The sequence below is a fragment of the Oncorhynchus mykiss genome, chromosome 28 (genome assembly GCF_013265735.2).
Source record: "Oncorhynchus mykiss isolate Arlee chromosome 28, USDA_OmykA_1.1, whole genome shotgun sequence".
NCBI lineage: Eukaryota > Metazoa > Chordata > Actinopteri > Salmoniformes > Salmonidae > Oncorhynchus > Oncorhynchus mykiss.
The window spans coordinates 34854277-34867482 of record NC_048592.1 but is presented as its reverse complement, the minus strand read 5'-3'; the positions used below and the strand labels follow the sequence as shown (position 1 = coordinate 34867482).

The following is a 13206-nucleotide window of genomic DNA, read 5'->3' as shown; positions in this document are numbered from 1 at the left end:
ACATTTTAATGTACAAGTGGTCCCGGGAATCAAACCCACTATCTTGATATTGCAAGCTCCATACTCTATCAACTGAGATACAGAGGACAATTCTACCACTCTTCCCTCTTCTTTAACTGTCCCAAAGAGAAATCCCCCACCAAAGAGCAGCTTCATGTGTTGTTTCGGTGAGCTGTTTATTACAAAAAAGACTGTACATAAATGTAAATGAACACATTATATATACAAACCAGGGGCTCTATTCGATCCGCATCGCAGAAGTTCAGCTTTACAGCAAGAAGGCAATGTTCCCACTTTAGCGATGACGCCATTCACGATAAACACTGCATATATCGGCTCAATCGGAGACGGCATTCACAGCAAAACACTGCATATTATCGGCTCAATCAGAGATTCCCTTTCAATATCTATTACGGCATTTGTAACGGCTTCAGCTTTCCAGATTGGATAGAGCCCCAAGAAACGAGACGAGAAATATCACATTCTGTTCCCATGAACAGTCCAAGTTACAGATACACTTTTTCCACATTTCATCTAATAAAACAGACATCAAATCAAGGCGCATTGTGCCGTGGAGCCCCGAAATGTTTCACGTTTTAGTGGTAAACATAGTGGTTGTCTAATAATATTTTTCTAGGAAAATATAAATAAATCACAATCCAAACTGCTACCAAACCATGACCGGCAGTCTCAGACAGAGTCTTTCAAAACAATCACTTGCAGTGCTGGAAATGCTTAGGTAGAAAAAAGTTGTTTCTCACAAAATTGACCTCTGATGGAAGAGTTAAAAGTACAATCAATAACTGGATGTAGTGGCAAATTATTATTCACAATAAAAAAAAATGAAATGTTTTTGTTGTTGTTGATGTAGTCATGCATACATTGAGGTTGAATACTGTTCATGTTGATTATGTTGGCATTGCACGGTCAGCACGTGGCAAGCTTTTAACATCCCTTTGTCTGTGCGACATGTCTACTTCATAGTGTCATCACCGTAACCTGTTCTTAACATTACTGATGGCTCAAATAAACCTCAAACGTCAGTACGTAAGAGGTATGGACATCCGTCCACAAGCAGCCTACATCTTGGCATGGAAGTATTTCATCATAAACTGTATTCAGTCATAGATAGCATCATGTCATGTTTGCAAGAAAGTCATGTATTACGATGCACTGAAATGTGTGTGGAATACGACTTCATCGAAAACGTGTGGCACAAATGTGTCTTCTTATTTTTTTTTAAGACAATCGTTTTAGTACATTTTGAGATAACAATGCACTGCTAAATTGTCTACATCCACTGTGATAGAAAGGATAGAGCAAGGGTGCGTTCAAGATTGAACATTTAGCATCGTGTTGCAAATCACCCTGTACTGCTCAATAGGTATGCTAGCAGCCTATACCGTTCTTTGATAGCCCGGCGTCCTTGTTTTGAGGTTGTGTTGCTAATGGAAGGTGATACTTGTTACCAAGCACCAAAGATAAGCACCTATCCAGACCCCACTGACAAAACTCAGGATGATATAACTTGAAAAAAAGATAACGCAACGGTCGGATAGCCTGAACGCAACCCGGTTGTCGCACATCAAAACCGTATAAAATTGAAGTCGTATAAAAAGCCATTGAGAACCAAGCAGACATTCTAACACAATGGAACCATGGTGGAACAAAAGTACAATAATCCGTTTCTTGACGTTTGCCATTTGAAGCAAAGCACATTTCAGGAACCATTTTCTACAGTAGCCTGACAGCATAAAAAATAAGCAAGATACACTTTATTTTCCACATAAAAAAACCAACAAAAAAAAAACATTCTTATCAAGTGATAATTGGCCGAGCCTAGGGTAGAAATGGCACTAAAAGAGAAAAATAAAATAATACCCGAAACACAACGACAAAATATGATTGGGTTAAACCATCTGTATCTGGCACAACTTGGCTTGCTGTTGACCAATCAAAAGACGCCGATGAACAAAAAAAAAAAAATCTCACAAGTAAAACACACTACTGGCAAACCAACTGTCAGCTTCACACATTACAGTATATACAAGTTATATAACAAAAACAACACATCACCAGAAATAAGAAAAATCACGTTCAGTTCTTTTTGACTTCTACACTCAGTATTCCCCTTTGATGTCCCCTATTCCCTGGCCCCTATTCCTGGTCCCTTGGCCCAGCTCCCCACCCCTCCTTTTCAACATGTAGCATAGTAAATAGACTATTTCGCTTCTTAACATCTGCGATTCGGACAAAAACAAACATTCGGTCATGTCCTAATGCACTTCTTTATGTTTGATTTCTTCTTCTTTTTTTCTATGTGTGTCTGTGAAAGTAAAATGTATATGTTGCTGTGTGGATAAGAGTTGCCCCCCCCCCCCCCCCCCCCCCCAAAAAGCCAACATCTTACTAAAACCTACCTTGTCGTTTCAAATACTAAACACAGCACTTGATTCAAAATGGTTGTTTTTTTTTGGTAACATCTTGGCATTTTTTTTCTCATTCAAAATGGCCACCCTTAGTCTGTGTAGTGCATGATGGACTCTACGTAGTTGCCGGGGAAGAGGCCGGTGACGCCGTTGCAGACGCCCTCGTACCAGCCATCATCGTTCTTCTTGATGATGTAGATGATGGAGCCCTCCATGAAGGACAGCTCGTCCTCCTTGTCCTTGGAGTAGTCATAAATGGCCACCACTGTAAAATACATTTGGTTTATTTATTCACTGTATTCTCTTATACATTAGCAATCCGACCACAGACAGAACAGAGTGAGAGAGGACAACTGCTGGGAATAGGGTTGTACTAGGATAACTTAGAGACATTACAGTACAGACTCAGTACTAATAATATAGTCGGCCTAAACCCAAGATATACAATTTATGGGTGTATAGTGTGTACTGCACTAAATTGGCCATCCAGATTTGGATACGTTTGACCGTCTGTGTCCACAGACATTTACTTTGTAAACAGCGCCTGAATCATGCTGAAACGGCGATCAGTGCCTGGTCTCTGTATCTTCGGTGGTACCAGTCAAACTCACCTTTCTCAGCGTAGGCCTTGGGGGCCCAGTGGGGGTCTCTGTCAGAGTAGGGGTCATTGTAGTGCACTACGGCCGCCTCCTCATCCCCCTGGTAGTCCACGGGCGGGGGCGGGGGAGGAGGCGAGGGCTCGTCAAACATGACCACGTCCTCGGGAGGGGGCGGTGGAGGGGGGACCGGGTCGTCTGTAACTGGACGAGGACGGGGAAGAAATGACGGACATTATGGAAGTGGAATTTAATCGACTGGTGTAGTAATTCTATTTATTTTCTGTGACATCAATAGGGTCAAGGGTTTCTCCTGACCATGTGACCTGACCAGGGAAAAACACCTAATTATACAGTACCAGTCAAAAGTTTAGACACCTACTCATTCAAGGGTTTTTCTTTATTTTTTATTATTTTATACTTTGAATAATAGTGAAGACCAAAACTATGAAATAACACATTATGGAATCATGTAGTAACCAAAAAAGGGTTAAACAAATCAAAATATATTTTATATTCTTCAAAGTAGTCGCCCTTTGCCTTGATGACAGCTTTGCACAGTCTTGACATTTTCTCAACCAGCTTCACCTGGAATTCTTTTCCAACAGTCTTGACGGAATTCCCACATATGCTGAGCACTTGTTGGCTGCTTTTCCTTCACTCTGCGGTCGAACTCATCCCAAACCTTCTCAGTTGGTTTGAAGTCGGGTGACTGTGGAGGCCAGGTCATCTGATGCAGCACTCCATCACTCTCCTTTTTGGTCAAATAGCCCTTACACGGCCTGGTGGTGTGTTGGGTTATTGTCCTGTTGAAAAACAAATGATAGTCCCACTAAGCGCAAACCAGATGGGATGGCGTATCGCTGCAGAATGCTGTGGTAGCCATGCTGGTTAAGTGTGCCTTGCATTCTAAATAAATCACTGACAGTGTCACCAGCAAAGCACACCCACACCTCCTCCTCCATGCTTCATGGTGGGAACCACACATGCGGAGATCATCCGTTCACCTACTCTGCGTCTCACAAAGACACGGCGGTTGGAACCAAAAATCTAAAATTTGGACTCATAAAACCAAAGGACAGATTTCCACCGGTCTAATGTCCATTACTCGTGTTTCTTGGCCCAAGCAAGTCTCTTCTTATTATTGGTGTCCTTTAGTAATGGTTTCTTTGCAGCAATTCGACCACGAAGGCCTAATTCGCACAGTCTCCTCTGAACAGTTGATGTTGAGATGTGTCAGTTTAAGTAACAATGTGAAGCATTTATCTTGGCTGCAATCTGAGGCTGGTAACTCTTATGAACTTATCCTCTGCAGCAGAGGTAACTCTGGGTCATCCTTTCCTGTGGTGGTCCTCATGAGAGCCAGTTTCATCAGGGCGCTTGATGGTTTTTGCGACTGCATATGAAGAAACTTTCAGTATTGACTGACCTTCATGTCTTAAAGTAATGACGGACTGTTGATTCTCTTTGCTTATTTGAGCTGTTCTTGCCATTATATGGACTTGGTCTTTTACCAGATAGGGCTATCTTCTGTTTACCACCCCTACCATGTCACAGCATAACTGATTGGCTCAAATGCATTACGAAGGAAAGAAATTCCACAAATGAACTTTTAACAAGGCACACCTGTTAATTGCTGGTTGAGAGAATACCAAGAGTGTGCAAAGCTGTCAAGGCAAAGGGTGGCTACTTTGAAGAATCACAAATATAAAATATATTTTGATTTGTGTAACACTTTTTTTGGTTACTACATGATTCCATAATGTGCTATTATTCTACAATGTAGAAAAATAGTACAAATAAAGAAAAACCCTTGAATGAGTAGGTGTATCCACACTTTTGACAGGTACTGTATGTATGCCAATTCAAATCTACAGCATGGTTTTCCATGTTTAGGTTATATATACAGTATATTAAAGCAGGGTTTTCCATGTTTAGGATATACTGCCTGTACCTACAGTATAATACATGAATACCATGCATGCAACAAGTATAATTTCAATAACCAGTTGTCATGGAATTGTTATGTCAGTCTTATGACAGGTTACCATCTACATGATGTATCGCCCACAGGCTGCTCATATAGTGTTATCAAAATGTCATATGAGCTCAGCTCTGCCACTCCAAACTGAGCAAACAACTTCCAAATGCCCCTACCAGTATGTTGCTCCTGAACATTATACAAACAAATCATGAATTCATATATTCTATTTTATGCATTATCCTGATCTTCCAGACATGTGATTACCTGTACTGGCCAGCAGATGGCATGACAGAGCATTCTTCTTAACTGTATTTTATTTAACTAGGCTAACTAAGTCAGTTAACAACAAATTCTTAATTACAATGACAGCCTAGGAACAGTGGATTAACTGCTTTGTTCAGGGGCAGAACAACAGATTTTTACCTTGTCAGCTCATGGATTCGATCGAACAACCTTCCGGCTCTAACCACTAAGCTACCTGCCGCCCCGGAAGAGAACCAGTAGTTCAGAGACCTATAGCTCCTGAAGGTCTAAACGCTAAAAAATGACCGGAAGGATGAAACTGGGATCTGAAAGCTGGAAAAACACCTGAATAAGGACACGGAGGCATTGGGAGGGTCACTGTGCTTGACTTGGCTGAGACTATGCAGTTTTCCAAATCTTAAGTCAAGTGTGTTCAGTGAACAGAGATGGAAGCATAGAACACTCTCCACTGTCTCTCAGTGACCATGGCAACAGACAAGACATGGAAGGGGTGTGTTTAAAGGCAGTAGGGAGCGTGTGAAAAGGGCATGACAGACAAGACATGGACGGGGTGTGTCTAAAGGCAGTAGGGAGCATGTGAAAAAGGGCATGACAGACAAGACATGGAAGGGGTGTGTCTAAAGGCAGTAGGGAGCATGTGAAAAAGGCATGACAGACAAGACATGGAAGGGTGTGTCTAAAGGCAGTAGGGGGTGTGTGAAAAAGGCATGACAGACAAGACATGAAAGGGGTGTGTTTAAAGGCAGTAGGGGGCGTGTGAAAAAGGCATGACAGACAAGACATGAAAGGGGTGTGTCTAAAGACAGTAGGGGGTGTGTGAAAAAGGCATGACAGACAAGACATGAAAGGGGTGTGTCTAAAGACAGTAGGGGGTGTGTGAAAAAGGCATGACAGACAAGACATGAAAGGGGTGTGTCTAAAGACAGTAGGGGGTGTGTGAAAAAGGCATGACAGACAACATAAAAGGGGATTAATAGGTCCTGGTTTGATATGTAGGACTGAGGAAGTCGTTTTGATGTTACCCGTGTGTGTGTGTGTGAGAGACTTACTGGTCTCCTGAACTCTGGCCACAAAGCCGGTCAGGGGGATCTGAGGTGTCAGCTGGACCATAGGAGGAGGAGGAGGAGCTACAGACACTGGAAGCAGCAACAAGGTCAGGCAGAAAGAGGGACAGACAGACCAGAGAGAGAGACAGGCAGAAAGACCAGAGAGAGAGAGAGACAGACCAGAGAGAGAGAGAGACAGACAGACAGACCAGAGAGAGAGAGACAGACCAGAGAGAGAGAGACAGACCAGAGAGAGAGAGACAGACAGACAGAAAGACAGACCAGAGAGAGAGAGACATACAAGAGAGTGAGAGACAGACAGACAGAGACCAGAGAGTGAGAGACAGACAGACAGAAAGACAGACCAGAGAGAGAGAGACAGACAGAGACCAGAGAGTGAGAGACAGACAGACAGACCAGAGAGTGAGAGACAGACAGACCAGAGAGTGAGAGACAGACAGACAGAAAGACATACCAGAGAGAGAGAGAGAGAGAGAGAGACAGACAGACAGACAGACAGACAGACAGAAAGACAGACCAGAGACAGAGAGACAGAAATAGGGTGGAGGGGAAGGTGTGAGGAACACAAGATAAATATGCTTGTCAGAGATCAAAACAAAGCAGTAAGACACTTAGTGTGTGAGTAAATAGTGTTTTTGCTTCAGCTTTTTTCAATTAGCTACTACGACTTTATTATCAGAGTTTCTTCCAAATGTATCTTTTATCTAGGATAGTGGCAAGTTACAGATACAACAATAAAACGAGTGGCACTGAAACAAGACAATAAGAAAGATAGAAGCAGAATAGAAATGCCTTGTGGGATGCTTGTTCTCCATAGACAGTAAAACATGCCCAGCGATGAGGTTATCACAACCACAAACTGGTTGAAATTATGTCATTATGACGTCTTTTCAACCAGTTTTTGCCACTAGGTATGTAGACAAACAACATGCAGCACGGTAACATGATATCTCACAGTACTCTATCAGACACCGTGTTGAGTTAGGTACCATTTCATGCATAGTTCCCAATATTACAGGAATGATTTGAAACAGTTTGCAGGCCACTAGGCCCAGTATGGAAAACTGTTGAAATGACATCATTATAACCAGAAACTGTTGAAATGACATCATTATAACCAGAAACTGTTGAAATGACATCATTACAATCAGAAACTGTTGAAATGACGTCATTATAACCAGAAACTGTTGAAATGACATCATTATAACCAGAAACTGTTGAAATGACGTCATTATAACCAGAAACTGTTGAAATGACATCATTATAATCAGAAACTGTTGAAATGACATCATTACAATCAGAAACTGTTGAAATGACGTCATTATAACCAGAAACTTTTGAAATGACATCATTATAACCAGAAACTGTTGAAATGACATCATTACAATCAGAAACTGTTGAAATGACGTCATTATAACCAGAAACTGTTGAAATGACATCATTATAACCAGAAACTGTTGAAATGATATCATTACAATCAGAAACTGTTGAAATGACGTCATTATAACCAGAAACTGTTGAAATGACATCATTATAACCAGAAACTGTTGAAATGACATCATTACAATCAGAAACTGTTGAAATGACGTCATTATAACCAGAAACTGTTGAAATGACATCATTATAACCAGAAACTGTTGAAATGATATCATTACAATCAGAAACTGTTGAAATGACATCATTACAATCAGAAACTGTTGAAATGACATCATTATAACCAGAAACTGTTGAAATGACATCATTATAACCAGAAACTGTTGAAATGACATCATTATAACCAGAAACTGTTGAAATGACATCATTATAACCAGAAACTGTTGAAATAACATCATTACAATCAGAAACTGTCATTTGAACTAGAACACTCAACTGTCTTCTGATAGGTGGCTGACATCAAATCAGTTACGTTTTTACCTTTATTTAACTAAGCAAGTCAGTTAAGAACAAATTCTAAATTTCCATCAATGACAGCCTAGGAACAGTGGGTTAACTGCCTTGTTCAGGGGAAGAACAACAGATTTTTCCTTTGTCAGCTCGGGGATTCAATCTTGCAACCTTTCGGATAATAGTTCAACGCTCTAACCACTAGGCTACCGACACCGAATACAACAGGTCTAGGTAGACCGTACAGTGAAATGCTTACTTACAAGCCCTAAACCAACAATGCAGTTGTTGGTTACATTATTTATTTATTTTTATCCTAGAAATTGAAAAAATAAAAGACAATTAAAAACAATTATAATTTAAAAAAAAAATATATATATATTTTTAAATGTAAATAAAATAAATAAATATAAACATGAAAATAAAAATATTTGTAAAAATGTGAATACATTAAAATATATATAAAAATAATAATAATCATTGAAAAACAAATACAACTAACAAATATTTAAAGAGCAGCAGTAAAATAACAATAGCGGGGCTCTACACATGGGGTACCAGTACAGAGTCAATGTGCGGGGGAACACTGGTTAGTCAAGGGACACAATTACTCCCTTCACTCTAACCCTGGTGTTATAACAGATTGTTCCCACCAAAAGGCATGACAGATTTTTACCCTTCATCTGGAGAGCTACTGGGTGTGCAGGCTTTTGATCTAACCCTGCAGCTCAGCATTCTGGGGAGATCTTGACAGCATAGTTGCAGACGCCTTCAGACAGTGTTCATACCCTTTGACTTATTCCTTTAAGAGACCGGAGTATGCAGCATTGGTTTCATGTGCACCTGTATCACCTGACTACCTGTATCACCTGACTACCTGTATCACCTGACTACCTGTATCAACTGACTACCTGTATCACCTGACTACCTGTATCAACTGACTACCTGTATCACCTGACTACCTGTATCACCTGCGTGTTGGCCATTTGTGGTCATTTTATTTAACTAGGCAAGTCAGTTAAGAACAAATTCTTATTTTAAATGACGGCCTACCCGGACAACGCTGGGCCAATTGTGCGCCGCCCTGTGGGACTCCCAATCAGCCAGTTGTAATACTATCTAGCACTGAGATGCAGTGCCTTAGACCACTGCGCCACTTATACACCAGTGCCAGTGGAAAATCATGCTTATAGCTAAATAGTTAACTAGCCAGATAGCCAATTAAAAACATAGTTAGCTAGCCAGATAGCCAATTAAAAACATAGTTAACTAGCCAGATAGCCAATTAAAAACATATTGTGTAGTTTGGCTGGTCATCTACTATAGTCAGTCCGTTGTCCTCTCACACAATTACTTTTCCAGGATTTTCACTGCAGACCAACAATTTGCTATAACTGGCCAAATAACTCACCAGCAATTATTATCAACAAATGTGTGAACATAGCAAGGCTCGCTTTGATCTCAAAAAACGCATCTCGCGACTCCATGATTAAAAGACCCCCCCGTGCCTATGGACAGTGAGCAAAACATCACATCTGGAGGACACTTTGATCCAATTCTGATCCAATTCTGATCGGAGTAGCCTAATTGTTTGACATTGTGAATTTAGATTTTTCCAATTCGGACAATTTAAATCTATAATCTGCTTGTCCAACAATGTATTTGACTTTCCCCGGGTAAGCAGACAGGCGTTGATGTGGAGCCCTGAAACATCGAGATGCCTTCAGACACATAGACCAGTCACTCAAACTTGTCCACCTCTTATGGGTCAATGTTGTGTGTGTGCTGACAGAGATACTGACAGCCTTGGTTTGATGTCTGTGACGTTCGTCTTAAATCTCCTCGAGTCTGTCAGCTAATGTGGGCGTGTGTATTTCTTTCTTCCACTGCCCTGAATGTCCTCCTCTTTTAGCTGAAGTGAAAGTGAGCTACCTCTATCCAGGACACACAGTGACCGGGCGGCCTATTGACGTTGTTCTTTGGTCAGACTCAACATTCCTTCAACCATAAAACTCCTTTCCATGGTCTTACCTGAGTTCTGGGGGTAGGCAGGGCCCCCGTTGAGGTGGGGCTGCTGGGACATGGAGAAATGGGAGCTGCCGGAGGGCGCCCGGCGGTAGGTACCCGTGGCCGACACCATGGAGGCTGAGGAAGTGGCTGAGTTGTGGCGGGAGACCTGTCGTGAGATGGTGCCAAACTGGGCCATTGGGATGGGACCCAGGCCTGGGCCTTGGTGGGCCGCTGCTGTGGTTGTTGGGGTGGGGAAAGGGGAGAGTTATAGGGAGAAAGAAGGTAGGGGAAGGAGAGTGAGCGAACTAGGGAACGAGAGAGGTAGAGAAGTATTTGGCTTTCAAATTCACTGAAGTCAACCTCAGGTCATTTGTTTATATGTGGATGGAAGAGACTCGGCTGTGACTAGAATGCCCGAGTACAACAACCAAACCAGCCAGAAAAAAAGACTTCTATGGAAAGATATAATGTGCTGCCAAAATCTAATTAAAATATTCATCTCCATCAGGATCCAGATGGACAGCTGATGCATCATACGAGGCTAAAACAAACTGTCCAAAGAGATTCCACACTGACAGAACAAATAGGCTGCTAAGAAAAACCACTAGAGTTAAGTGCCTTGTTCAAGGGAACCTCGACAGATTGTTCACCTAGTCGGCTCAGGGATTCGAACCAGCAACCTTTCGGTTGCATATTTTGACAAGCTGATACAATAAACAAACAAATGGCTTAGTTCAAGACAAACCAGAAGCAGACCTGATAGAAGTAGGAGACGCAATACAGGACGGACAGCTAAATGCTAAGCTAACATAGAAGCTACAATAACAGAATGGAAGGTTAAATGCTAAGCTAACAGAGAAGAGAAGCTACAATAACAGAATGGAAGGTTAAATTCTAAGCTAACAGAGAAGCTAAGGTAACAAAATGGAAGTCTAAATCCTAAACTAGGCGACCAGAGATGCTAGACCGAGAGAAAGGCTAAATGCTAAGCTAACAGAGAAGCTACAATAACAGAATGGAAGGCTAAATGCTAAGCTAACATAGAAGCTACAATAACAGAATGGAAGGCTAAATGCTAAGCTAAACTGAAGGATATGTATTGCTTGGCTCACCTGGTCCCAGGCTGGGAGGGGAGGGCGTGGGCACGGCCAGAGGAACACTAATGCTGCTGCCACCGCTGTTCTCTCGCCCCCCGCTACCCCCACTGCTGCCACTACAGAGAGCGAGACAGTGAGCGAGAGAGAGAGACAGAGAGTGAGACAGAGAGCGAGACAGAGAGAGAGAGAGAGAGAGAGCAAGAGAGAGAAATTGGGATGGGGAAGAGGTAAAAGAGAGAGTGATGGGGATAAAGAGATTAAAACAGAGGGATGGTGAGGGAAGAGAGGGTGTCAGACAACCTGTAATAATGGCAGCATGAGATCCTACCACAGTTCAGCTTGCTTCTGTACAACATAATATGTCAGAAATAACATATCAAATGTGTGAGAGATGGTGTGTTTAAAAAATTTTTTTCAGTGATCACAAGCTCCTCGACATACATCTGCTTTGATTATTAATGACAAAAATAGGTCAATAAAACAGGTCAAGGAAGTGTTGTTTGTTTCCTGTAATATGAAATGCGACCTTTGCTGTGCTGTTCAGACAGCTGTGACCAGTGGAAGTTTCCCAGCTGGGTAAAACAAACACACTAACACACACCTGTCTGTCTGTCTGTCTGTCTGTGAGTGAATGAGTGTGTGTGTGTGTATGTGTGTGTGTCTATGTGTGTCTGTGAGTGAATGAGTGTGTATGTGTACTTGTGTGTGTGTGTGCAAGTAACCTGTGTGTTCTGGGTCTCTGGTTGAGGGAGGCTGTGCGTGCAGGGCTGTGCTGACTGCCTAGTCGGGCAGGGCTGGTCATGTAGTCGTTGGGGACTGTTGGCGGCTTGACTGGCTCCAGGGTCTTATAGGAGGTGTTTCGCCTGGAGAGGACACACACACACACACGGAGAATACTAAGTGCAAGTCAACTACACAAGCTCACAAGCTCACACACACACACAAACACACACACACACACGCACACACGCACGCACGTATGTACGTACACACACTTTCATTTCTGGACAACCTACCCAAGAGTTCCACGACCAGCCATGGGCGGGCTCGGGGGTTTCTGTGTGGGCGGATTGGTCCTGGATAATGTCCCTCCTCCTCCTCCTCCTCCCCTCGTTGGTTGGTTGTTGCCTTGTTGCTATGAAAAAACAAAAACATGCGAGACTCAGTCCTAGGTGGCCTACTGATGTTCAACCCATTACTAAAAGATGAATTAGTGGAAGTAGCCCATATACCATATGGTGGAGCTTATGCGGAAACATTTTGCTTAGTGTTTTAGAGTGTTGTGGCGGTGGACGGATGGTCAATAACAAGGTCTGTGTATTGTTGGATTGATAATTAGATAGATCATTGGGAGACATCACAGGGACCTTATATTTGGACAACATCATGGCAAAAAAAAAAGGCTTTTAGAATGATGAATATAATGATACTGATGTCACGAAACAATGGTGATCTGGAGTAATGGGCCCAAAGCATCATGGGTAGGGAGAGAAACAACTCTTACCTTGGCTTTAAGCCACTGAGTGCAGGCAGTAAAAAGAGAGGAGAGACAAAAACAACAACATGCTCATTGGTTAACAGAAGAGACAGAGTAAGAACTACAGCAGTAACAGGGTGTAATCATTGGTTAACAGAAGAGACAGTAAGAACTACAGCAGTAACAGGGTGTAATCATTGGTTAACAGAAGAAACAATAAGAACTACAGCAGTAACAGGGTGTAATCATTGGTTAACAGAAGAGACAGAGAGAACTACAGCAGTAACAGGGTGTAATCATTGGTTAACAGAAGAGACAGAGAGAGAACTACAGCAGTAACAGTGTGTAATCATTGGTTAACAGAAGAGACAGTAAGAACTACAGCAGTAACGGGGTGT

The 13206-nt window shown here is 42.1% G+C and overlaps 1 protein-coding gene across 4 annotated transcripts in view; it reads right to left on the bottom strand.

Annotated features, from left to right (window-relative positions):
* Window positions 1–159: 159 nt before the first annotated feature.
* The window catches only part of LOC110509073 (abl interactor 1), a 42355-nt gene continuing 29308 nt past the window's right edge, over window positions 160–13206 (bottom strand). Inside the window, exons 4-11 of one of the 4 annotated variants that reach the window (XM_036966160.1) lie at window positions 12836–12850; window positions 12348–12466; window positions 12054–12194; window positions 11347–11447; window positions 10256–10468; window positions 6323–6409; window positions 3041–3229; window positions 160–2694 (exon numbers count right to left, since the gene is read on the bottom strand). In XM_036966160.1, the coding sequence (XP_036822055.1) occupies window positions 2519–2694; window positions 3041–3229; window positions 6323–6409; window positions 10256–10468; window positions 11347–11447; window positions 12054–12194; window positions 12348–12466; window positions 12836–12850 (1041 nt within the window). In that variant the 3' untranslated portion in view covers window positions 160–2518. The remainder of the gene's footprint in view (window positions 2695–3040; window positions 3230–6322; window positions 6410–10255; window positions 10469–11346; window positions 11448–12053; window positions 12195–12347; window positions 12467–12835; window positions 12851–13206) is intronic. The other 3 variants (XM_036966162.1, XM_036966161.1, XM_036966164.1) reach the window with 3 other exon arrangements.